The sequence below is a fragment of the Armigeres subalbatus genome, chromosome 3 (assembly GCF_024139115.2).
Source record: "Armigeres subalbatus isolate Guangzhou_Male chromosome 3, GZ_Asu_2, whole genome shotgun sequence".
NCBI lineage: Eukaryota > Metazoa > Arthropoda > Insecta > Diptera > Culicidae > Armigeres > Armigeres subalbatus.
In genome coordinates this window covers 126,840,718-126,868,120 of record NC_085141.1, presented here as the reverse complement: position 1 = coordinate 126,868,120, position 27,403 = coordinate 126,840,718, and the positions used below count along the sequence as shown (strand labels likewise).

The 27,403-nt window shown below is 40.7% G+C and overlaps 1 protein-coding gene across 1 annotated transcript in view; it reads right to left on the bottom strand.

Moving 5' to 3' along the window:
- Positions 1–27,403, bottom strand: part of LOC134227232 (serine-rich adhesin for platelets-like) — a 455,923-nt gene that overhangs the window by 414,248 nt on the left and 14,272 nt on the right. The window contains exon 3 of the mRNA XM_062708581.1: positions 6,182–6,559. Coding sequence (XP_062564565.1) covers positions 6,182–6,559 — 378 coding nt within the window. The remainder of the gene's footprint in view (positions 1–6,181; positions 6,560–27,403) is intronic.

The following is a 27,403-nucleotide window of genomic DNA, read 5'->3' as shown; positions in this document are numbered from 1 at the left end:
GGAAGTTAATGTGTCGCCACTGAAATGAAAAATATATAATTGGTAAACCATTCAAAGCAATGAATTTAGTAGGGCTTCTACCAAAGTAACTTTTAAAATGGTTATCAAATCGGAAAAAATTATTTTCGCCAGTCTGTTTAATATAGAGGGTAAGTGAGTTATTTTGGACCACTAGCTCGACGGCAGGTGGTCGAGTATTTTGGAGCACTGAGTGTAAATTCTCCTTGGTGGTCCAAAATAAGAAAGTCCCCTTCACCCTACTCAGTAAAAAAAATAACGCGTTTTTCGAAATAGAGCTAAGCATGGTTTGCAGAAATCAGTTTGCTGTTCAGAAACCAATGCCCGATCGATCAAATTTTTCAATACCAAATTTTTAAAACGAGTTATCTACTTTAAAACAAAGACCAAACATCGATTTGACGAATCTTGATAGCACTTCCACGCAAACCAACACCATCACCGCTGCAGAAGGCCTCTGCTTACTCAGTTGATAAAGTGCTGGATTGTTTGGGGAAAAGTATCAGATCTGTCAAACTAACGCTAGAATCTTGCCTGCCAAAGCAGATGAGTCGTTTTGAAAATTTGGTATTGTTTTTGATAACAACACAAAGTACCGCGGTCCAGCATTAGCAGCCTGGCGTGGAAAGAGGCGATTAAAGTCGTGCCGTATTTTTGGGGAAGGGCTCATTTGGCCACGAAACCCAATAGGCCGAAAGCCACGGCTAAATACTTAACTAGGCTACCATAGAATTATTAGGCCGGAAGTCCCATCGGCCGAAAGGGTCGTTTGACCGAAAGTGCTGTTTAGCCGAAAGCGGTCGTCGGGCGATAGAACATAGGTGGCGCTTGAAAGTGGTCGTTTGGCAGAAAAGTCGTTTGGCCGAACAGGTCGCTTGGCCGAAAGAATTCCGATTGGCCGAAAGGGCCATTTACCGAAAGCGTTTAGGCCGAAACAGGTCATTTCGTCGAACGGAGTTGTTTGGCTAAAAGGGTCATTTGGCTGAAAGGGCTGCTTGGTTTATAGGGTCGTTCGGCCGGAAGGGCTGTTTGGCTGAAAGCGATCATTTGGTCGAAAGTGAATATTTGGCCGAAAGCGATCATTTAGCCGAAAGGATCGTTTGGCCGGCAGCTGGGCGTTTGGGTGAAAAGTCATGTTTGGGTTTGAACAGGTCGTTTGGCCGAAAGAATCGTTTGGTCGAAAGGTTGGGTTTGCCGAAATGGTCATTTGGTCGAACGAGTTGCTTGGCCAAAAGGGCCACGGCTGAAAAGGTCGTTTGGTCGCGAGCATCGTTTGGCTGATAGGGTCATTTGGCCGAAAGTGGTCGTTTGGCTGAAAAGGACTTATTTAGCCGAAAAGGTCATTTGGCTGTTTTAATAAAGACTACGAAGCTGAAAGGATCGTTAGGCTGGAAGGGTCATTTGGCTGAAAATCATTTGGCCAGAGCAATGCTCGCATTGGCCGATAGGGACATTTGGCCTATTGAAAGGGTCGTTTGGCTGGCTGTGGGCATTGGGTTTAACAGCGTCATTTGGTCAAAAGTGTTGTTTGGTCGAACGTATTACAGGTTACTAAAGGGTCATTGCTCTGGCCTAAAGAGTCGTTTACGAATGGGTCATTTGTATTTGAAAGGGTAGATTGACCAAAAGGGTCATTGTGCCAAAGGGGTTATTTGGACGAGAGAGTCGTTTGATCGAAAGGTGATAAATGATCATTTATTCATCATTTATAAAATTAAAAAAAATATCTATAGCTTATTAGTATGCCAGGTTGAAGCAATTTACTAAATAATGGGTCATAATAGTTAAAGGCACTCACCTTGTTCTAGAATAGTTCTTTAATACCATCTTCTTGATATACCTATGGAGTTGGATCATTATAATATCCCATGAATATTCCTGGATTAATACATCATAGTTTTCATTATACTTGAAAACGATTTCCAATGGAGCAATGAATGTGTAGTTATATGGTAGTAGGTCCGGTATCACGTGAATCCAACACGCTTTGGATATTCATTTCCTTACTTCGGTCATCCGGGTTTGATGGGTTTCGTACCCGATAAATTCGTCCAATCGATGGTAACTAATCGTTGAAAACTCAACTTTTTGAAAAACAAGCATTTGTCAGAAAACCAATCATAACCTTATGATCTCAAAAGATATTGAGCAGGTTATTTATCAAAAGTTGCATTTTTTAACGCTAAAAGTTAGCCGAAAAAAGTCAGCGTTTTCGAAAATTTAAAAACATAAAAAGTAGATCATAAATACTGCTTTTTAGAAACGCCCTAACTCAAGTAGGGTGAAATGGGTCTAAAATCAGGTACTGCAAACTATCCTATCATTCGATCTTTTGAGTAAAGATACTGATGAAATGATGGGATACCGACCTTTTACATCTATCCGCTCAGTAAACAAAGTGCAATGCTCGTCAAAAGAAGTCATTTTTCACAACTTTCGCCAAGTAGCAATAATTCTCGCGAACGCGAAATAAAGCCTGAACTGCGTTGGAAGAACTGGATCATTGTCAAACGCTCTAAATGATAATATTCTTTCCAGAGTGTTCTTTTGATTAGAGATATTATATTTGGTATAAAGCAAAGATAGTCCTTTGCTCAGATGATATTATAATGCGTGGTCTAAATCAGCCAACTTAAGAGCTTTTAAATCTATAACTTTGTAAAGCATTGCATGTCAGAATTCCGCAAAATAAATGTTTTTATACTGTTTTATATGAAGAGCCACTCTATTCTTTGATAGCACCATGATTATGGCCTTACTATTCCGAACAACTTTGTAGAACTTTTTTTTTCTAAAAAATATGGTTTTGGCGTAAAATGTATATTTCTGCGTAAATCTGTATCCTGGACTATTGCGCAATGGAACCGAATTCTTTGCCGAATGCAACTTGTTGCGCCCATAAATCGGTCAGTTCTTAGATCCAAAAAGTGTGGAGAGATACAGATGTGGCTAGAGACGCCTGCAAAGAATGCCTCACTTTTTCAATTAAATACTTTCACCTCATAACAAACGGGCTTGGTGGTCATATGGCTATCGCTTCTACTTCATGCGCAGGAGGTCGTGAGTTTAATCCCAGGCCCGTTCCATTCCCTTACCTTGTATCTTTCTCTATATTACTTATCATGTTCTAGCAATCGCTAGAACCGGAAATGGAGACCATACCGCCGTTCGTATCTTTTCTATAACTTCAACTAGCTACTCTGACATTCTGTTGAAATTGGAAATGAATGGAAAAGCTTGTTTCCTATAAATAATCAATTCAGTTCGCCCAATAGTACAAACCTCCAAGTTAACCAAGACGAACCTCTGCCATAGAACCCTCACCCCACATTTCAATAAAATTACGCATAAACTCTTAACAAGCTCACAGGTATACTCGGCTTGGAGTGGGCGAGTGTGATCCATGATGACCGAGAGGACGTGGCAGGCGCTATAATAAACCATTGGAATGTTTAGAGCTCTCGGATCAGTAATATTGAGGTTATAAGCAACTCCATCGGTTCCCAGTGCAATTACGGTTGTTCTGGTCAATCACGAAGTAGCAACTACAAAATGTGCGGTCATAAAAAATCACTTCACCTCATGACACTGCGGGATTTGAAAATCTGTGCGGCAAATGCGAGAAATAGTCGGGAATTTGCAATTATATAAAAAATTACCAAGTATTCAATTCATGAAATCATTTATGACTATAGTAGAACATGAAACCAATCGTTTACTTTCATAAATACATAGGCCTTTTATCTTAAGGTTTGAAAACAACAGATTTAGCCAATCATTGTTTTTTCTTTGAAAGGCTTAAAGAATGTTTTGACGCTCGATCAGTGCCAAAATGTACACTTCCTTACATCGGGTTATTTTAACCACATTTAAAAGAATTCAACTGAGTTTTCTTTTCTGTAACATCGGCGTCGTCCGTAGAACCATTTGAACGTGAATTCCAAAAAGTGAAGCTCTTCTCGGAAGTGATGATGGAAAGCAACACGCCACCTACGCTACGCTTCGGAAGAATTCTTAGATCATCAAATCTCCGAGAAAAAGCTAATCAGCATTTCGTTGTGGCTTAAGGATTCCCGAAGAAGATGCTTGATCTATATTCTCTTGAAAGCGTCTCGTTTTGTCTGGATACTTGTAGACCGTAGTCGAGTTGCGCCAATTATATTCAATTTAGGTATCTAAAATAAGGCTTAAATCTTTGGGTAATATCTTGATTCTATCACATGATAACGCTGTACTGGAGAAGTGCTTTAGATTAATGAACATTGTTTGGTCGTAAACCAAGATAGGATTAAGGGAAAACTGGCATAAATAATAAAGTATTATGTCATAATAAGATCAGGATGTGTAATAAAAGTAGAAATATAAAAATCAATAATAATTCACTAAACTCAAAACACCTGCTCAAAGTACAATAATGCTGCGTCTTGACAGGGAAAGTGAGTTGAACACTTTAAAAGAGACAAAAAAGACTTTAGTCATTATTTTCATGTAAGAAAAATTTGATTTGTTCATAGTACAAAGTAGAGATGTCTACCTGGTTTGGTATTGAGAACAAAATATCATGTTCCTAACAAATGGCAGTTGTCAGAATGCCTGCTCTGAACCACTGTGCATCACCATCAACATCATACACATGTGATATGCTCGGTTTGTCTGTCCGATCGCGGCAGGGACTGTGACCAACTCGGGCAGGTTCTCGACCGCAAGCAGAGTCTGGCTTCTGGCTGATTTTCATCCCCCGGATTTTGGTATTTATTTTATGCTCAATCAAATCCCACCTTATAACCGACCAACGACGACGACGACGACGATGGTAACGTTTTTTGCCGCCACTGCGTGAGTGTTGCTCCGTTGAATCCCTTCAATGCGCAGCGGTTTCGACTCTCAAATCCCTTCGCTCGCTCGTCTGACCCGGATCGGTTTTTATTTTCACCCAATGTTAATCGCGGTGTTATTTTTTTCGGGAATTTCAATTTTTGCATCATGCACTCGGCCCTGTCAACGTGCCGAGGTGTCTCCGGTCGGGGTGGACATGGCTCTCCGGTCGTATGTTACATTCGTTTATATTTTATAGCCTTTTAAACTGCCTCTGTTTTACGGCTAATTGACAAACAAGTGTGAACGAGATGTCCTGCGAGATGTCATAGAGCGCTAAAATTAAGCGGTTTTTTATGTTTTTCATCGGTCTTCTTGGTAAATTGTTTCAGTTATCTCCGTCTCCAGACAGTACACTTGACATATAAATGTTGAAGTGCTTGAATGCTTGTAAGTGGTGTACAATCGAATTAAAAGAGATGTGGCTAAATTTGTTCCGCCCAAGACTATAGCGCCTCACATTGTACAGATTTAATATAAGACAACACAATTGGCTTACGCCAATAGCTGCATAATTCGTGCATTTTAGCAGAAAAAATAGATCAGCGAATTGGACAAAATTCATACGAGTAATTATTATCTGTAATGAGAGCAATGTTTCGCAGATAAAATTGAAAGAAAGAAGGATTCATAAAATATATAATTAAAAATTTAGATATCATGTGAACCAATTTATTATTTCAATCAGTTCCAAGTGAATTTATCAATAATGAGGGGTATATTTGGATCTATGAAATAGAACAATCTTCCTCATATGATGTTCAAGGCTATACATTTCCAGATTTATCACGTTTTCATTGTTGTTGTTGTTCTTTGCATCGGCCGTTGCGTTGTACATAGACAACGGAGACGACGAATTGTAGACGCTCGTCGTCGAGTTTAATTAAACGATAACACTAATGGACTTAATGATAAAAGTGTCTAGTTTTATTAATAAATTCAGCACGGCCCGGTCTGCGAGTTGAGACTGGCCACAGCTGATGTGTCGCGACCGCTCTCGATGATGATGTCTGCCGGGATTGCAACCTGGGCACAAGATCGAACTGGAGCAGCAACCAAGACGACACGAAACAGACGGACGCCGATGATGGACAGTGTCGCGCGGGCTATCAGTTGGCTATGGCGACGGTCGCCATTGGTCGCCTTTTGATAGCACACGCGTTCCACCAATTGTGTACCAGAAATCCTGAAATGGCGGTTCTCTATCTATAGTCTATAGTATACTGTTTACAGTAAGTAGCCAACAACGGATGGAATAAGTAAAAACAACCAACTGGGGAGGACGTACCTTGGAGCTGATTCGCTGCCGCTGTCGCCGCCGTGGAATACTCGGAAGCTTTCTGCAGGTTTACTTTGGGTCGGCTTTTGGACGATGACCCGTTAAACAGGGAACTGGCTACGGACGAGGAATTGGTGGTGGAAGTGGAGTTGCCACCGGGGATGGCTGAGATGGATGTGGATGGGGTAGTAGTGGTGGAGGAGGAAGTGCAGCCGGAGGAAGAGGAAACACTGCTGTGGTTGTTGCTGCTAATTGTAGATGATGTATTGGGAGCTGATGGTGTGGCCGAGGTTGACGAGTTGGAAGAATTTTCCAACAGAAGCTGCTGTACCTGAAGGATATCAACGTACTCGTCCAGACTGGCACTGACGTTGGATCGGTTGTTTACTGTAAATGGAAGAAGGAAAATTCATTAGCTATTGGCAGTGCAACTTACTTTGAAAACAATCAATTTATTATACGGTATCTAATTACTCTATGTATCAAGATACAAACTAACAGTCGATTAAATGAAGATATTCTTTATGATTTGACCAGGTTAATCAAAATGTGTAAGATAAGGTAACTGTCTCGGTTCTTAATCTTCGACTAAGGTTGCCAGACCATCTGATTTTTTGTTCAAAGGAGGACAGTTTATCCAAATAGAGGAGAAGGAGGACATGGAAAGCAAGATTCCAAATACAAAATCTTCTGTGTTTGAATTTACTTTAAAAGAAGCGGAATTAATTCAAGTTTTAGAAGTTGTATGAGTTTCCAGGATTGGTCACTTCCGGAGTTATACCGGATTTAAAATGGGTGTAAGCTTTTGGCCATTTCTCATAACGCATACTTCGGAAATAATTATTTTTGATATTTTGATTGGAAACGGCGCATAAACTATACCAAATATGATAAAGAATTTGATTGGTCCAAAATATGACCTGTGGACGTTCCGCCGGAGCCTGTTACGGGGTCACTTCTCGGAAATAGGGGAATACCATCATGCGACGCATCAAACTTCATGATTTCGAAACTTTCCGCGTATATTCTGAACAGCTTCTCATGTAAGTTCCGAAAAATTTTCCACGGAAATCCGACAATAATTTCCAAATAAATATTTTGAAAAAGCTAAGATTTTTTTTTTGTGGGAGTTCATAATTTCCTCGGTAATGTCTTGAAAATGTGCCGAATTTTTTCCTGAAATGCATTGAAAAAAATCGCCACACTGTTTTTTAGCTTAACTAAATATTTATTTATTTTCCATTTTTTGTCATACACACTTTGTTTTCCATTTACCTTTCAAGTGGTTGGCCACTTGGCCCTACAACTTTAGTTTAGTTTCTAATTTTAATTGTGGTAATCGAGTTCTTGGGAAAGGAGATTTCTGAAATTTTGAAGAAAAATTCTCCGGAATCTCCGCGGAATATTCTACAGAATTCAAAATGTGGATTTCAACAAAAACAAAATCTGGTAAACGGAACATGATTCGGGATGTCAAAGGAAATTCTTTGAAATTTGCACGCATTTTTTTTAATCCCTATCGGAAAATCTTCGAAATTTCATCGGAAAACTTTTTGGTATTTGAACGTAACATTTTTTTGAGTTTCCATTGTCCGTAAGAAATTTTTTTGCAATATCACGAGAAATTATTATATAAGAGGAAAGGAGGAAAGTCTGTTGGAGGAAAACCAATTGGCTTTAAACCGAAAGTTGTCGAGCCGAAATGAACGTTTGGGTTAAACTATTATTAAATCAAAAACGGTTTGGCTAATAATTGCATTTGGCAAAAGCGTTAGCACTAACAGGTCATTTGAACAAATGAGGCATCAGGCCTAAAACGCCGTTCGACTGAAATGGTCGTTTGACAGAAAAGGTCATTTGATTGAAGTCATTTGGCCGAATGAGTCATACCGCCGAAAATGTCATTCGCTAAACGGGTGTTATGGTAAGAAATGTCGACCCTTTTTGAAAAATTACATTTTTGGTTAAATGACCTTTCTGTCAGATCAGCCAACTGCTGCAAGTCTCTTACACCCAAAACAATTCTGTGTGACATTCTTTGTATTAAGCATTTTGTATCAAATCTCGCATTCAAAGTCTTCGATTTCACAGAGAGGAATGCCATACTTGTTGATAGAGATGGGCAAAACAGTCGTTATCATTTGCAGTGAGTGGATCTGATCGTGTAGCTCTATTGAAAAGAGCTGCCTTGGATCAGTTAACTTCAGTTCTTTAATGCTACATACTAATAAAACATAATTGTTATATACTATTTTCACAATTATTGTTCAAAATTTGAAAAATTTATGTCATTCATTAATTTATTCATTCATTCATCGGTACCATCTATTTACCTTTCTTTGAAATTTCCTTTAAAATGTTTAGCTACAGATGAGGTAATAATAATTCTGTTAAAAAACCGACAATTTTAAACTAATAACTTGTTTTATTACGCTTTTTTCGTGACCGTCTAGTTTTGAAGTCTGGGGAGAACCATAACATTTTATTTCTATACAAAAACTAACTCAACATTATTTTTCCATCTCAAGTAAATCCTAAGTTGTGTACATTTTATTGATAACGTTTCATTCAAATCGTTAACTTAAATAATTCGGTGTCCCTAGTCTCTGATATATGTATATGAACCATATCTCACGTGTCATAAGTTTTCTCTTCATACTGGAGTTGCAGTAAGTCAATGCCTTGTTGCGCGCGCTAACCCTTTAACCATGCCTAGTTGACATTTTCATACAAGCGAGCACATTCATCTATATATTGGTTCCCGAAGATGAGAGAGAAATAAAAACAAGAGAGTAAAAAATACAGAGCACGGTGCTACAAGTTACAAATGTTCCCTGAGTGCACATGTAGCAGTATGTCTGGCAGGAAAACCCGTCTGTACAACAAGATCCGCTCCGGTGCAAGACACAGCACCCGAAAGCCTCGGTCTCGATTTGAACCATTACACGGTTCGCTCGCTAGAATCGGACGCGACTGGGAGTCCGGACGAGATCCGTGTCGCACACGAGATCTGAGCTAGTGGCGCAGCTCTCGCTTCCATGTCACAGCATAATTTCAGAGGCTGGACGGACGACATGAGTGGAACGCTGGCAGGAGAGGTTGTTCGGATATTTGGATCCTTTTTGCTTGAAGTACGGTTCGTTCGCTACCGCAACAATTACTAGGTATCTTTTGTGTGTCCGTTCGTAGCGCCTTGAGTATGTGGGTATGGGTTACAGAATGATAGAAGGCGGCAAAAGGGCATGGCAAGCTAGATTATTTTTGCTTGGTGTGTTTTATTCCTCTCTGCAGCAGAAATGGTTTCTGTTGCTTGGCTGGATGGTCTCTGTCGCTTGGCATTGATGGTGCTTGAAGAGTGCAAATAATAAACGATCAGCATGTGCGGTACTGGACTCGGAATGCTCATACAAACTTCCGCTTTGTTGTATACCACATGAGCAGGCTGGTATTTTCGTTTGCCAGCTGTACAAAATACAACAGCGCGCGTACTCGAGTGCGTACGCTCGAGGGTTTCTCTAGGCGCGTGTTTGACAATGATTTCATCGAGTTTAAAGTAGAAGCTGCACCTGAGCTGGAAGCTTCTTTAAAAAAGATTCCATGGCTCATCAGCTCACCATGTAAAGAAGCGAATCTTTTGGAACAACTCTGAGCATGAGCGCCCACCTCTACTTGTTAATACAGTTCATTGTATTAAGTCGGTTTTCCATTATTTGGTTTCGATCAATACATCCAAACAGAAGCTCGTTTGGCCTTCTCCTAGTAAACAAGTATATATGAATCGTGAACATCAATATAACTTTACAACCCAAACAATCTTCCCTTGATTCCATTTAGCGTGATGACGGAAAAGAAACAAATATGCATGGTGCTCATTCCACTCGTATCACTGGTCATTGCTCTCCCTGCTACCCTTCCACTTGGCACATCCGCATAGTATGGAAACGTGGATTATAATTGGCCTTTGGTCGTAAGCCGTCGTTCCGCATCTGGCGATAAATAGTCCAGATGGTTAGCGCGTCAGTTGAACAGACATGCCAAAGTGCGGGGGGTTCCCGTCTGGTTCCACTACCCCGTCTTTGACCGAATTTTTTTGTAAGGTTGCTGAGGTTTGTCAGAAGCATACAGCATTCACTCCTCGATGGGAGTATAAAATTAGATTCAATGAGACACTAAACACATTTTTTACTGTTATCATCATCAGACTAAGGCCGGAGTGGGCCTGTGCTGCACATAAAAAGAACTTCTCCGATTCAGCTCGGTTCAAGGCTGCATTTCGCTGACACACACATACGCAGTCTGCAGAGGGTCCGCAAGTCGTCCTCCACCTGAATCGATCCACCTTGCCGCTGTGCAGCACTCCGCCTTCTTGTTTCCCCGTCGGATCGTTAAGTCCCGAGAACCATTTTTCACCGGATTACTGTCCACCGACATTCTGGCTACGTGCCCGGCCCACCGCAGTTCCTTCCAATTTTGCGGTGCTGAACGATGGATAGTTCTCCCAACATGGCTGGATGCAACTCGTGGTTCATTCTGCCTTCCTCGCACGTACCGTCCGCCATCTGCACCCACCATAAGATGCAGGTACGCAACACCTCTTCACTTTCGAGAAAACTCCTCCCAGTGCGTTGGTCCTCCACAGCGAGCATCGTCCAGGAATCTCTGTGTCCGTATTAGAGAACTACCGGTCTCTTATAAGCGTTTTGTAGATGAGGAAATCAGTTTGGTACGGCGGCGAACTCCTATTCGATCGGAGCGTCTTGCGTGAGTCCAAAGAAATAACGTACGATTTCCAGCCACTATGCGTCTCCCGAATTCTCTACTGCTGGTATCGTTATGGCGGTCCTGCCCAGTGAGCCCAAGTAATAACTTGAATTCTTCAACCACCTCGATTTCGTCACCACCGATAGAAACTCGTAGGTGGGTTCATGATTGACCTCTCTGGAGCCTCTTTCCTATCATGTACTTCTGTCTTCGACGTGTTGATGACTAGTCCAATCCAGTTTAAGCTTCGCTTTTCAGTCCTGATAGTAGGCTTCCTCCATCCTCTCAAAAGTTACGTGCAGCATGATACTCAATGTCGTCAGCGAAGCCAAATAACTGGACGGACTTTCGTGAAAATCCGTACCTGCCGTACTCGTGTCAATCCCTGCTCTTCGTGATTACTCCCTCCAAAGGACGATGTTGAATAAGCCCTTAGACACGAAAGACCATCACCTTGCCGTAACCCACTCTACGGGTTTCGAAGGGACTCGAGAATGCCCTCGAAAACTCGAACTACGCACATCACCCGATCCATCATCACCTTGATCAACCGTATCAGTTTATCCGGAAAATCGTTTTCGTGCATTAGCTGCCATAGCTGGTCCCGATCCGATTGTTCATCATATGCGGCTTCTGAAGTCGATAAATAGATGATGTGTGGGCATCAGTTGTATTCTGCGGCATTTCTGCCAATACCTGGACGTATGGCGAACACCTGGTCTGTGGTAGAGGCGTTCACCATACAAATCCCGCCTGGTACTGCCCACGAACTCTCTTGCAATTGGTGTTTAGCTCGATTTCGGCATAAATTTGGAGAGAGTACCTTGTAGGCTGGCGTTCAGCAATAGTGATTGCGCGATAGTTGCTACCAATCCAGCTTATCGCCTTTTTGTAGATGTGGGACACGACACCTTCCATCCACTCCTGCGGCAGAACCTCATCCTCCCAAACCTTGGTAACTCACCCAGTGCAGCGCTCTAGCCAGTGCATCACCACCGTGTTTAAACAGCTCTCCTGGTAGTTGGTCAACTCCAGGGGTTTTGTTGTTTTTCACTAACACATAACTAGTTCTTATTTTCTCGTGACCGGAAACCTAATGCAAGGGCCTGCCTGTTGCAATTACTTAATCACAATCCGATGCATATGTCGCAAAATACTGGCAAACTGCCGTATGCGCGAAACTATTAATGCGAGATTGCAATAAAATGTTGCAGTCTCTGGTTGGGTGTAAATAAAACATAAGAATAATAATAACCTTTCTACCAGACGACCATTGCGGCAAACGGTATTTTCGGTCAAGTGACCTACCTATCCAAACGACTTTTTTGACCAAATGATATTTTCAATGCCGTACATCGCCATTTCCTGCTAACCACGAGCTCGGTGGTCTAGTGGCTACCGCTTCTGCCTTATGAGCAGGAGGTCGTAGGTTCAATTCCAGAGCTCGTTCGCTTTCCTATTTTGCATTTCTATCTCTAGTTCTTTCTGTGTTTCACGTTCTACCAAAACGATTCCCTACTGTTATAAGCCCTTTCCACAACAATCCCAAAATCTCCGTGGCACCCTAACTGAGGGGTCAGTAGAGTTCTCTGCATCTTTCTTAAGGTGAAGCGTTGCTTGACTTTACTCAAATTGCAGTATTGGTTTTGTGTCATAAAATCTCATCAACCCACGGATTTGTAGTGGAAGACACTTCAATACCAATTCAGTAAGCATACATCGTAGGATTCATTTTTGTTAACATCCAACAACAGTAAACATTGCACGCATTCGGAAGAATTCAATCTGTTCCAACTTAAAAACAGTATTAATCAATAACAGTCTAAGCATGGGATTAACTGATGGAATTTGTCAGCAAAGCATCAGTTTTTTCTTTGGTTTAGGGTGAATATTTATGAATTATGTTTTCACGATGCTGGCTGTTTATGCTTACATCCTCAACTGCTTATTTGTCAGCTGCTCAAACTGCACCAATGACGAAGAATCATTTTTGCCCCGATTTTTCAATTTTCAACAATGCAAACCCAAAACAAAAGTCTAATAAGGTATTATTATTGCATCAATACACATAATGCGTTAGGAAAAGAATGACTAAATAAATTGATATTTTACAGCATGTTTCCGCTTATGATTTCACAATAAGTTCCAGTATTCAAACATCACTGTTTGCTGCTGATCAATGATTGCTTGCATACGACTAGGGATCCTATATTAAGAGATGTGCGAATGATACTTTCTCCAGACGATTTAGTTAAACACTGTTTATTTTCGTAAACAAACGCTGCCAGCATTTTGCCGCAGTGAAAAGTAATGTTTGAGGCTTGTGCCAGCATGACGTTACATTCAAGACACTTTGATTATTTTGCTCCTATTCTCTAGCAGTGCATTTTTCGCTAAAAATTAAAGAGGTAATATCGAATAAACACGATATAAGGCATCAACTGACTACTTTTACTTACGAAAGCAAAACTATTGTTTATTCGATAAAACTTTATATAAAATCTATTTCCACCAAAATCGCAATAACGCTTTCGATCTGCAAACAGTAACGATGTTCATTTGGCAAGCAGATTTGACAATGACAGTTCTCAATGCTCAATTGGCTCAAAGATGGCCGCTTTCAAGCCAGTAGCATATCTCTCTCGGAATGTAGGGATCCCTACCTACGACGCCTTACCGACGACGTGCAGAGTGTTGAAACCAGCGTCGTTCGGCATAGTCGATGTGCGCTACTTGGGGGAATTTTTCACTTTGTTCACTTGCATATATTCTTCCCTAAATTGAAAGCGCTATGTGATAGTATCATCATATCTCCGCATAGATTGAACTTAGAACTAAGTCCAGATTTACTTTTTTGATGAGAAAATAGTAAGGTATATATGCAATATATGAATTAAAATTATCTGTGTGCATATCAGGGTGGTTGGGGTGGGTGATTGTTGGACTGTGTTGGTAAGCCGCAAGGTAGCCATTCTGAATGACATGGCATGAAGCCTTAAGTAGGTGTCCAACAAACCTTCCTTCCCCTTCCTCAGCATTCGCAAGGACGTGGCCAGGACAGATCTCGACTATTGGAGAGTTCATTGCTTGCATCTAAGAGTTAGTGATTAGCCCCAAATCAATATCTGTGGTAAGTGATGCTACTCTCAGGGGCTGTCCACAAAGTACGTCACGCCTCTAGGGGGGGGGGTCAAGAGCAGCGTGACGATCCATACAAAATTTTAGAGGTTTATTACAAAATGTGTGACGAAGGGGAGGGGTTGAAAATCACCAATATTTGCGTGACGTACTTTATGGATCTTCCCTCCTTACAATAGTCTTGGCTTGTACCATCTACGAATTTGTGCGAACTGCTAAATGCTAATGCTAATGTCCATTTCTTAACCTTCCTAATGCATTAGAAAAAGTTACACATTGTGCATTGGGGTCTATTTGGACCCAAGATTTCATAACGATCACAAAAACTCCAATTTAAACCGATTTTCGATCTTTAGGCACCAAACGAAAGCTGTAGGCTCCTATAACAAGCCCATGAGGTAATACTTCAAATTGACCTCTCTAGTCCCCGGGAACCTGTACTAAAGAGGTACTGTTTGAGCCTCTCAATTTGGCACTAAATTTTTGAGTTTCATGTTATGAAACATAAAATTGCTTGCAAATATGTGCTCTGATGATCCCAACTGTATTTGCTATCTTGTATATGCCAGTTCTGGAGAAATTTATCCCTCCAGCGGTTATTTGAGAGCCCTCTGGTAGATCCGGAACTTCCGTAAAAGTGGCCAAATCTAAAAGTTAATCCCAGAGCTTCGCGATTTTTTCGTAATCATTCATTCTGGCAAATTGTTGGTGCAATCAGTATTAAATGTCTTCTGTGACCTCTAAATGTCCTAGAAATGGTTCTTCGAAAGATCCGGAACATCCATAAGATGTCCAATTCCAAAAGTTCATCCCTGAGCTTTGCGATTTTTTGATAACCATTTATTCTGGCAAATTTTGGGTGCAACAAATAGTTCTCTGCCCATGATTCCATAGTTGACGTAACAACCATTGCATGTATTTCGAATAATTTAGGGATAAACATTGCAAATTTAGAACATTTCAACCCATCAGCACTTAAATGAGGTTTGGAACAAGCAACGTATCGATATTGCAGAGGTTGAATTATTCTAATAAACGAGTAATAAATGAAATTCGCTGAAATTTGGAATGGTTGATACGTCAACTATGAGATCATGGGCAGTTCTGTGACCTACAAATATTTTAACTTTTAACTCTTCGCGAAACAGCGTATTAGTGTTATTTCCCATCCCATAAATCGCATCGCTTACCGAAGTAAATCCAGATAAATTATCTTTTGTAACTAAAACGATATCCTATCCCAAGACAATCGTGGAGATGGAGAGGTATACTCGGTCTCTAGTAGCAACGATAATCGGACTAACAATTCTTCCCTTTTTATATGACCGTAAGGACGTGGCAGGCGCCGTTATTGACTTTAACTATTTGAGCTCCCGAAACGTGTACATTGAGTAGGGTAGCTAATCCCAAGCACCATTCATTGAGTTCTCTGTACAATTTCGCAAGTTCAGTGAATCACGGAGTAGCAACTTCGAATTGTGTGGTCATAATGCTCTTGCTCATGCTCATGCTCACCATTAATTCTGGCAAATTGTGGGTGCAATCAATAGTTAAAGCCTTCTGTGATCTACAAATGTCCTAGGAACGGTCCTCCGGAAGATCCGGAACATCCGTAAAATGGCCAATTCAAAAGTTCATCCCAGAGCTTCGCGGTTTTTTCGTAAGCATCCATTCTGGCAAACTATGGGTGCAATCAATAGTGAAAGTCTTCTGTGATCTACAAATGTCGCAGAAACAATTCTTCGGAAGATCTGGAACATTTGTAAAAGTGGACAATTACAATACTTCAGCACAGCGATTTTTTCGTTACTTTTCATTCGGGCAAGTTTATTAGAAAAGCCTTCTGTGACCTCCAAGTGCTTAAGAGACGGTCCTAAGGGAGATTCGGAGGAGGAGAAGTTAATCCGAAAAAATCACGAAGCTCTGGGATTAACTCAATTTGGATGAATTACCTCATGAGCTTGTTCTAGGAACCTACAGCTTTCGTTTGGTGTCTAAAGATCGAAAATCGGTTGAAATTGGAGTTTTTATGATCGTGATGAAATCTTCGGTCCAAATGGACCCCAATGCACAATGTGTCACTTTTTTTGTGGCGCCTCTCGTAGATGTCGCTGGAAGCCGATTTTCTTATGGAATCTTAGTTTCCGGAAGTTAGGAAAAGTCAGAATTTTTCAGATTTTTATCTCGTTGCGTTACTAAGTTACAGTGGTGTTTTGGGTATACTTGGGTCGAAATGGACCCCACTAAGAAGGTTAATTTGGTATGTCCGTTTCTGTCGTTTGGCCGAAAGTCATTTGATCGAATTCTACTTGCCCGATAGCACGTTAAGCCAGAAGTCATCTAGCCGAATTCCATTTTCCCGACACTTTCATTAGGTCGCTAAGGACATACAGCCGAAAGGGACATTCGGCCAAATTGGTAATTTGGCCGTAAAAGCTGAGGTGATACGGTCGGTTGGAGTGAAACAGCCAATATTTGTTTACCAGTGACGGTGACGTACTTTTTGACATTTGTATTCCTGGCGGAAAAAAGAATGAGTACGTGTCCCAAAAGGTGAGGCGTAGTTAGATGTATGTGATATCTTTTACCTGATCGTAAGATATAAAATGTTTAATATTTGCCTCAAAAAATCGCAAAAAATGTTTAAATTATTCAATAAAGTTCTGCGACTGTTATATTGAAGAAATTATTTCATTTGCTAAATATTCGTAATCATTACAATCAAGTTTTATAAGATATTCACATTGGCGTTCCCCTCGATTTTTTGCACTTCCTCTGAGTAGCCGTAAAAGAAATCTGGGAAATCTTGATATTGAGTAAATTCACAATACTATTTCGGTCGAATGTGCCTTTCGGTTGTTTATCGCTTTTGGCCAAAAATCGTTTTCGTTCAAACCATTTTCGACCTAATACCATTTCGGACAAAAGTTTAAACCACAAGTCCAAAAAGTGTTTGGCCGAATAAACCACTAGAATCATCATAGAATCTATTTTTTGCAATTCCTGATCATAATATCTGGTTTACAGTTCGTCTTTGAGTGATAAAACGGCCTACTTTTCCATACCAACGAAATGGATGCTTTAATGAACATTATGCAACTCAAATGGGTTGTATAATATTCATTATAACACGCATTTGGGTGCTATAATGAAAAACCAACACCAGAACAGTCGTTACGTGACTAAATTTTGCTAAATTAGCTTGGGTAAGTGCTCAAATAATGTATTCTATGCGCCCCGTGATAAATTAAATAGTTTGGCGGTCATGGGCCCTCCTTAGCCGTGCGGTAATACGCGCGGCTACAAAGCAAGACCATGCTGAGGGTGGCTGGGTTCGATTCCCGGTGCCGGTCTAGGCAATTTTCGGATTGGAAATTGTCTCGACTTCCTGGGCATAAAAAAAGTATCATCGTGCTAGCCTCATGATATACGAATGCAAAAATGGTAACCTGGCTTAGAAACCCCGCAGTTAATAACTGTGGAAGTGCTTAGCGAACACTAAGCTGCGAGGCGGCTCTGTCCCAGTGTGGGATGTAATGCCAATAAGAAGAAGAAGAAGAAGAAGAGGCGGTCATGACATCCAAAATTTCCAAAGGCAAGTACATCTATCGCTTCACAGCTCATTGAAATTTGCAATGTGGCACGGTAAAATGGAATCTGATTCTTCTCCGCAGCAACATAATTTATTGGCAAGAATGATCATGTGGAGAAAATTAGACTACAATTTTGGAACAGATTTATCAAATTAAAGTCCATTTTTCGTCATTGCAAAAAATAGCGCAAAACTCGATTTTTTCAGCACTCGTAGTATTTATCCAACTCGGCAAACCTCGTTGGATAAACGTACAACTCGTGCTGAAAAAATCATCTTTTTGCAACTTGTTGCAAATAAATGAAAAATGAATGAATTATTCGGTCAGTAATCAACATTTGGCCATTGGACCAAATGTCAGTTTTGGCCAAATGGCCCTTTCTGACAAACGACCATTTCGGCCAAACGCCGTTTTCAGCCTTATACCTATGCGGTCGAAAGACCATTTCAGGCAAACAACGCATTAGGGAAGAATTCTTTTTCGATCAAATTACCAATTCGGCCGTATGTCGCTTTGGTCAAATTAAATTTTTGTCCAAACTTTTTCCGTTGTACAACCGTTTCTCCCAAAAGTTCATTTCGACCATATGCAATTCGGCTTGATGATTTTCGACTTAACATATTATTCGGCTAAATTACTTTCCGCTAAATAATTTTCGATCAAATAACCTCTTTTTGCCTTTCTCGTACAACAAAGTATTTAAAAAAATCCACTGAATTTCCGATTTTTTTTATGGGCAATCTCGTTGAAATATCGAACAGTTTTCCTTAAAATTAAAAAAAACACGCACACACACAGACACGTGGACATTTTTTTAACAGTTTTAGTTCCAATGAACTTTCTATGAACATTTTGAGCAAAATCAATCAGTTTTGCAGTTTGTATCCAATTTTTTTGTTGTTGTCCACATATTGAACAATCTCTGACAAACTGAAGAATTTTCTGTGTAAATTTCAAGGAATACTGAACAGAAACTGAACAGAAAACCGTGTTTTTTTTAATATTTTCCTGTTGAAACTTGAAGCAATCTTTCGTGAAAATTCTGAAGATTTTTTCATGTGAATTTTAAAAAACTACCCACGTTACTACCAAAAATTTTTCTTGGAAATTACAAAATACTTTTTTGGAAATTCGAAAGAATTTTCAAAATTTTAAATGATAAAGGACTCTGTTTTTACACGATTTACACTGGCTCAAATTTGCACTCAACCTATTTTTTTATATTTTTTAATTCCTTTCTTTAGGCCGATACAAATATTTAAAAACAATTATGTCTTCCCCCCCCCCTCGGGTTTTTTGGCAAAAAAAAAGTATTTTGAGGGGGTAACAAAAAAAAAATCGGGTAATTTAGAGGATTTTCAAAACGTTGTTTAACAAATCCGAGGAGTTTGATTGATTTTTTCCATTTAAATATTTATTTTTTATTGTACCCCCTATTGACTTTTCGGAGACCAGTAGGACATAATTTAAATTAAATATTTGTAACGGCCTTATTAGTTTTGTTACACAGAAAAAAAATCCGTGGTAAAAACTACTATTTTGTAGACTACGCTCTGTTTTTAAAACAATCATGAAATTTCAGTAAATTTTACCATGGTTTCAGAGAAATTCACCACTGTTTCAGTTCATGTGACAACATTCCGCATAGGCCACAGTTGATTTTTACTGCGCGCATGGTAAAATCAAACGGGTTTGTTATCTGCTGAAAATCGTGAGTGCATATTCTTAAAATAACCCTCGGAATGGTAGTTTCGACTGCAATATTTTTTGCGTGTAGGCACTCGTGTGTTACTTAACCGCTACTGTGCCGAGATCTACTGTTATATTCTGCTGTACAGAATCAACATAGAATCTATTTTTAGATTTCGAATTCATTATTGTTGTCGTTGCCAGTCCATCACATCGTGAGTCCATGTCGTGTTTCCAATGATCGTTGTATTGTTCGGTAGCCATTTATCCGGGTACCGTTGCACTATGGGGAATTCTCATACAAATGGGCGGCCAAAAATATTTTTTAAATGAAAACTGCTTCTATGCAACATATTTTATGTGCAGGAATATTTAGGAACCTTTTTTAACCCTTTAAGGGCCATCGTTAACCCTTAAAAAAATTTCAACCGCGAAAAAAAAAATGTTTTTTTAAATTTTTTTGGTATTTTTTTTTTGTTTTTTTTCTTCAATACAGCATGCATAAAATAGCAAACAACCATATTTCTAGTAATAATGTTGTTCATTTTCTAATCTTAACGAAGTATAGAGAATAAAACCACAATTTTCAAGAAAACTTTGATTGCAGCGTTCTCGTAAACGCGCAAATATGCGCAAGCAAATCACTCACTAGAAGGTGGTACTAGGGTTATATTTCAATCCCCCATTTACAGATCAGGGGACATTTGGGGACATTAGGTTTGCGGGAGCATTTTATAGCAAAGAATTATGATAATTAAAGTTTTCTTCAACAACTTTTTGATATTAAACTTCGCGTGCAGAACAAACCAATCTATCGGGAAGCTAAAGTTTTAAGCTTTGAAATGGTATATAAAACATTATATTTGGAGAAAAAATGACTTCATAACATACATTTCAAAGTAAGGAACGATTTTTTATTTTTATCAGCTTTTTTCACTTCACCAGCCCATATATTTTGACTGAATAAACACAGCGCTTCAATATTTTCCGATGCTCTTATCTAGGGTATATACTTTCATATGATATATAAATTAGACAAATTGGAGATAGTAAATTTTCCGATTAATGGCCACCCTTTTCCCCATAGTGCGTTGGAGGAACACCTCCCAGAAGAACAAGTTATCAGTCGTTATCAGGCAGCAGTGACGGTAAGGCGCGTACCCCAAACGCCTCCGTATGGGCTGCAGGTCCGACGACTGACGAAAGTTTTAGTGGAGGGGCTGATGAACCCATGACCATCCGCTTGTAAGGCGAATGTGTAGCAAACTACGCTACGGGACCCCCCCCCTTCACTCATCCTAAATGCTAAACGCATATCAATTATCATGTGATTTTTCTTTGATTTATCCAGGATTTTTTCAAGAATGTAACAATGATTTTGGTGGTAAATTGAAGTCTTACGATCAGGCTTGTAAAATGTCATCTGCATGTCAATTGACTAATTTGTTAATAACTTTCTTCAGAAGTAAAATTCACATCATAATTTTAGATGTACTCATAAAGCTTTTGTAGGGCTATATTTTTGTTCAAGGGTACACTGGATTCTGTTTTTACACGATTTACATTTTCTCAATTTCCCACTCATCCTAAATGTTTAACGTATATTAATTATCATGTGATTTTTCTTTGATTTATTCTGGATTTTTTGAAACATGTTGCGAAGATTTTGGAGGTAAATTGAAGTCACACGATCAAAAACACGAGCGAAAAAAAATCGTGTAAAAACAAAATCCTGTGTACATTGCTCTAAATATAACATATAAGGTTGGAGAGTAAAAACTCTTTAAAATGTCACGTGTCATTTGACATAATGTCATTTGAATGACATTTTGCCTCCCACGCCTCAGATTACATATTTACAGCAATGTCTTGTTAGACAAAGTTGTAGGCACATTTAAGCGCTATAAGTTCGTCATACATCAAGAATCAATAGCTAACTTCTGAAAAAAGTTCTGGGAAAATTATTCAAACGAATGCAAATGACATTTTACAACACTGCTTACGATCAAAAATACGTGCAAAAAAAATCATGTATAAACAGAATCCTGTTGCCATGGATAATCTGGAAAATATTGGCTAGTTTAGCAAAGAAAAATATGAGAGTAATTCTCACTGAAACCAGGCCACTATTTGCACGAGGTTAAGGTTACTCGGGGAGGCACTAAACACCGTGTTATTTTTCCTATCTTTCGTCTCTTTCTAACATTTTCACCTCGCAACTTTGGAGCGGCGTATTTCGGTTTTCAGTTGTTTGATGTAACTGTAAATGTATCAGCATGTAGATTGCGAGTAAGCACGCGCCGGTGATACTAGTTCAATATAATATTTGTTGTAGAAAAAAAGGTAACCATTCAATGATGAAAATGATGACGATTTGATGATTGTTAGTGCTTCCCGTGTCACCTTAAGGTTCAAATGTCATACATCAAATCGACTTCTTTTTCTTGCTGTTCGCTTCTTTTTTTGCGGAGAGCCTACTCATTCGCTCAGATCTGATTTTGTACAAAGTACACAAACATTTCAAAAGTTATCAAACTCTATATATTTCCACAAAATATTAACGTCCTTTTCAATACCTGTACAGCGCACAGATTATAGCGATACGCATAAACAACCTCAAACATGCATCTGAGATTGATTTGTTGTGCATCCTTCTCCTAATTACACAATTTCCTACATGCATTTTACATGAATGTAAAATTATGATGCAGTTGACTACCTTCTCAAATGTTCGTCCAGATTCAATGGATTGTTTACATGACCATATGATCGGTCTTCTCTCTGTGTTCAGTCCGCAAGACGGGCTGAAGTACGGTGATTGGTCAGATACAATCAACCAATCAGAGCGCAGTAGTCATCTCGATTCAACTATAAAACAGCGCGCTGTTCTGCAAGCGTCATTCAGTTGTTCAAACGCCACGGACGAAGCAAGCCGAAGCAGCAGACCCGAAAAGGAATACAGCAACGAGCGAGAACGAGACCGACCCGACACCCGCAGCCGTGCGGCGATCAGCAGCTGTGCGTCGAGCTACAGCCGTGGGAGTGCGAGGGTGGTGCAGCTGATTTTGCTGATGCATCGTCACCGACGTCGCCCGATATCGCAAGCGTTGCGTAGTGGTAGTGGTAGCAGCGAGGCTACGAAGAAAATTTGTATCCCGAAGAAAATGAATACATAAAATGAAGAACTAAACTGTGCAGCTCTGTGTTTTGCTCCAACGTTCGCTCCCTTTTTCAACACCACTCCAACCGGCTCTTTTCAGAGCCAATTCAGAGTTAATAATAATTTTCCAACTGAAAGAGTTAAATAATTTTCGACGGCCGTTTCGGCCTATCCAGAGGGACGATCCATCGTCAACAGGCAGCCAGTCCCAGACCTGCCTCCATTGCGACGGCAACCACCGGTGTTGTCCAACCGTGGCTCGGTCCCACGAGGGGAACGGGCAATCCATCCGACCAGCAGCGCAGCATACAGTCCACCTAGCCTTCAACATTAGTTTGGTCCTACGAACCGGATGCTCGGAGCAAGCATCCAAGCGGGCTGAGTTTGCCCAAATTTAGTGAGAGCGAATTGGGAAGCGATGTGTTGTGAGCAAAGCATAGAGAGAACATCAGAAGCAAGAAGTGAAAAGTGAATAACAAACATTGACTTCAACAAAACTAAAGTGAGAAGTGAAAAAAAAACTGACTTCAACCAGAAGCTAAAGTGAAAGTGCTTAGTGAACAAAAGTGAGTAGAAAGAAGAAGAAAAATGCCACCAAAACGAACGCCAGTGAAAAAAGCTTCAGCTGACGGTGATACTACTGCAGCTGATGAGGAGCTCGAAGCGCTGATCCACAACCGTGGAATGGCGCTGCGGAACGTTAAGCGAATCCAAGCCAACCTTAAGAAAGCGGAAGTTGACAATACCGAGCTGACAGTAGCTCAAGTGAAGGTTTATCAACGGAGTGTTGAGAACACGAATGCTGAGTTCACCCAGCTTCACCATGAGATCGTCGCGCAATCATCATCTGCCAAGCGAGAGGAACAAGACAACTACTTCCTCACGTTCGTGGACCTTTACGAAGAAGTGTCTGTGGTACTCGAGAGTTGGCTGGAAAATCTCGCTAAATCCCCAACTTTGCAGCCGCAGAATGCCATCAACCAGCCAGTTATCGTCCAGCCTTCCCTTCCGCGTGCCATACCAACATTTGATGGACGGTATGAGCACTGGGAAAAATTTAAAGTGATGTTCAAGGATGTGGTGGACAGAAGCAACGAGTCAGATCGCATCAAGTTATATCATTTGGAGAAAGCGTTAATTGGAGATGCAGCCGGTGTGATAGACGCTAAAACTATTACCGACGGCAATTATGCACGAGCATGGCAACTGCTGGACGAAAGGTACTCCGATAACCGACGGATGATTGATCGGCACATGGCCGGTCTGCTTGGAGTGAAGAAGTTAACAAATGCATCATACAACGAGTTGAGATCCTTGGTAGAGGCTTTCGATGGCCATGTCGAAAACCTCAAGTTTCTGGGCCAGGACTTTACCGATGTAGCTGAATATATGGTTGTGTACCTGATCGCACGATCCCTGGACGACGAAACAAAAAAGGTATGGGGGTCAAACATGAAGAAAGGTGAGTTACCCGGATATGCTGACACTATCGATTTCCTGAAAGAGCGCGTGTCGGTTCTGGAAAGGTGCCAAACATACTGTGAAGATGGTCTATCCAAGCATCGAGCCCCACCAAACCTAGCAATCCGAAATATCTACCTGCGAAGATAAACACAGCCACAGCGTCGTCCCCAGTAGACCAACGGTGTGATTTTTGTACCAACAATCATCTCACGTTCAAGTGCCCAGTATTTAACGAATTGTCGGTGAGCCAAAGGATCGCTAAAGTGAAGGAGAGGAACGTCTGCTTTAACTGCCTGAGGCGTGGGCACCGCGTAAGTGATTGTTCCTCGAAGAAATCTTGCTCAAAGTGCAACCGGAGACACCACTCATTGCTACACCTGGAGGAGTCATTCCCAAACACAAAGGACATCACCGAGGTAAAGCAGCATAACAACCCATCAGTTCCAGTCATCCCGCAAGTATCAGCTCAAGCCCCTGATCCAGTTTCATCATGCAAGCCATCGACTAGCGGCACGTTCACGAACGCCGTCAATTCTCATGTTCCAGTGAGGTCCAGCAATCAAGTGTTCCTACTCACCGCTGTGATCAACGTCATGGATCAAGATCTGCAACCATATCCGTGTAGAGCGCTTCTGGATTGCGGTTCGCAAGTGAGCTTCATCACGCAGTCTTTGGCCAAAGCAATAGGGATGCCAACACAAGAGGTGAGTGTTCCTATTACGGGTATTGGTAGTGCTAAGTCAATGATTAAACAAATTGGTACCGTCCAAGTCCGCTCCAGATGTAATAACTTTATGTTATCACTGTCGTGTCTAGTATCGCCCAAGATTACTGGTCTGCTTCCTTCTTTCACGATTGATATTGACTCTTGGAATATCCCCCCTGGTATCGAGCTAGCAGATCCAGTTTTTCATAAATCGAACGCAATTGACATGCTCATTGGGATGGATCACTTTCATGATATTCTGAAACCAGGTTATGTGAAGTTGTCTGAGAATCTTCCTGGGCTACATAATTCCCACTTTGGTTGGCTGGTAGGAGGATCTTATTATGAGGGTCAGAGTTCAGAAACAGGTTTACAATCGCTCACCGTATGTGCAGATCCTGTGAATAAACTTGTGCAAAAGTTTTGGGAAATAGAGTGCGTTAATCCTGAGCTTGTACCGACTACTGAGGATGAAGAGTGCGAACGACATTTCTTGGCAACCCATCGTCGTGACAAAACCGGACGTTATATTGTTCAACTACCTTTGAGGGACAATGTTGCACAGCTGTCAGATTCTCGTACTATGGCTCTACGCAGATTTTTTCTACTAGAAGCAAAGTTAGCTCGTAACCCTGACTTGAAAATCCAATACGATTCCTTTATCGAAGAATATGAGTCGCTCAACCATTGCAAGGAAATCCAGGAGACTAATGATCCGCCAGGCTTAAGGAAATGGTACCTTCCTCATCATGCTGTCCTCCGCCCATCAAATTCGTCAACTAAGTGTCGTGTAGTCTTTGACGCCTCCGCAAAGGTTCAAGGACTTTCTCTCAACGATGTGATGTTAGTTGGGCCTACTGTTCAAGCCGATTTATCATCGATAATTCTTCGATTTCGTACGTTTCAATACGTTCTGAGCGCTGATATTGGTAAAATGTACCGTCAGTTCGTCCTAGACCCCAGCCACACTCCGATGCATCGTATTTTTTGGCGCAAATCTCCCAGTGAAAGGCTTCGTGTGTTGGAACTTTCAACCGTTACATATGGAACAGCAGCAGCTCCATTCTTGGCAACGAGGGCACTTCTCCAGCTGGCTCAAGATGAGAAAGGCAAATTTCCATTAGCATCCCGCGTTATTGAGGAAAATTGTTATGTCGACAACGCTCTGTTTGGATCAAACCACATTCAGGAAGCTGAGAACATCCAGCGTCAGCTGATTGCATTACTCCACTCCGGAGGTATGCAACTCCACAAATGGTCTTCGAACGAGGCTCGTCTTCTAGATAATATTCCACCATCTGAAAGAGATACGATTGTGAATATAGGTGATAGCGGAGCCAATGAAGTAATTAAAACGTTAGGATTACTGTGGGATCCCTATTCCGATGAGTTTATTTTCTTAGCCAGTTCTCCTGAAAACATGAAAGCTCCACAAAGCGGCAAGTATTATCTTCCATTGCAAAGGTGTATGATCCTCTTGGATTGATCTCTCCGTTGTGGTAATAGCCAAAATACTAATGCAACGTCTGTGGATTAGTAAGCTAGCATGGGATGACAAACTAGACATTGAGCTTAGTGCTGAGTACAACTCATTCATTGATGCCCTACCAATTGCTGAACAAATTAGAATTCCAAGACTCGTTGTCTCTCCTGATGCTGTAGCATATGAATTGCATGGATTTGCAGATGCTTCGAAACAGGCATATGGTGCCTGCGTATATATTCGATCTGTACACTCCAATGGCAGCGCTACTATGAAGTTAGTCACCAGCAAATCGAAAATAGCTCCCATTTCTCCTGTTAGCATTCCCAGGATGGAACTCTTGGCCGCACTTCTGCTTTTTCGATTGATTGTTAAAATTACAGGAACAATGAAAATTGAGTTTTCTTCGACAAATTTGTGGACTGACAGTCAAGTCGTCTTAGCGTGGTTCCGAAAACCACTTGATACCCTCAAAGAATTTGTACGCAACAGAGTAGCAGAAATTGTCTCAAACGATCAATTTGTTTGGAGGTATGTTCGGACAACAGAAAATCCCGCAGACACAGTTTCCAGAGGACAAACTGCCGCTGAACTGTCTAGGAACGACATGTGGTGGAATGGACCGCATTTTCTTCGCTCGGCGGTATACGAAACTGACGTACCAAACCTTCCCAGTGACGACGAAATTCCGGAATTGAAACAAACGTTAGTAGTGCACGTGCACACCTAAAAATAATCATGTAATTTTAGGTGCTGTGACACCGACATATACGAGCGTCATTTTGACGTAAAATTAGGGGATACTTTAATTTTACATCACAACTTTATTGACAAAAAAATTGATTGATCAGAACGAGAATCGAACATAAGTCCGCTGAGTGAGAGCCCAGCACGCTACCACTCAGCTATCTCCGTTTCTTGAAAGAGGGATGATCGAAGTAAAACTGGTTCCACGATTTGCACTGAACAAGTATTTCACTGCATCAAGTCATTGACTGCTTGTGCGTTAGGTGCGTTGCAACGGGTGCTGAGTTTAGGCTCCGTGACATGTAATTTTAAATCATCTGACATTGAAAAATATACGATTCTGTTTATGTCATGTGGTTTTGTGTCATTTTATTGAAATACATCACCTGTAATATTCATAATTTTTTGGTGTGTGGCAATGAAATTTGAAGAGTTTCCTATTCTGACAAAATTTGAGTCCTTCCGTAAAACTCAGCGAATTGTTGCTTAT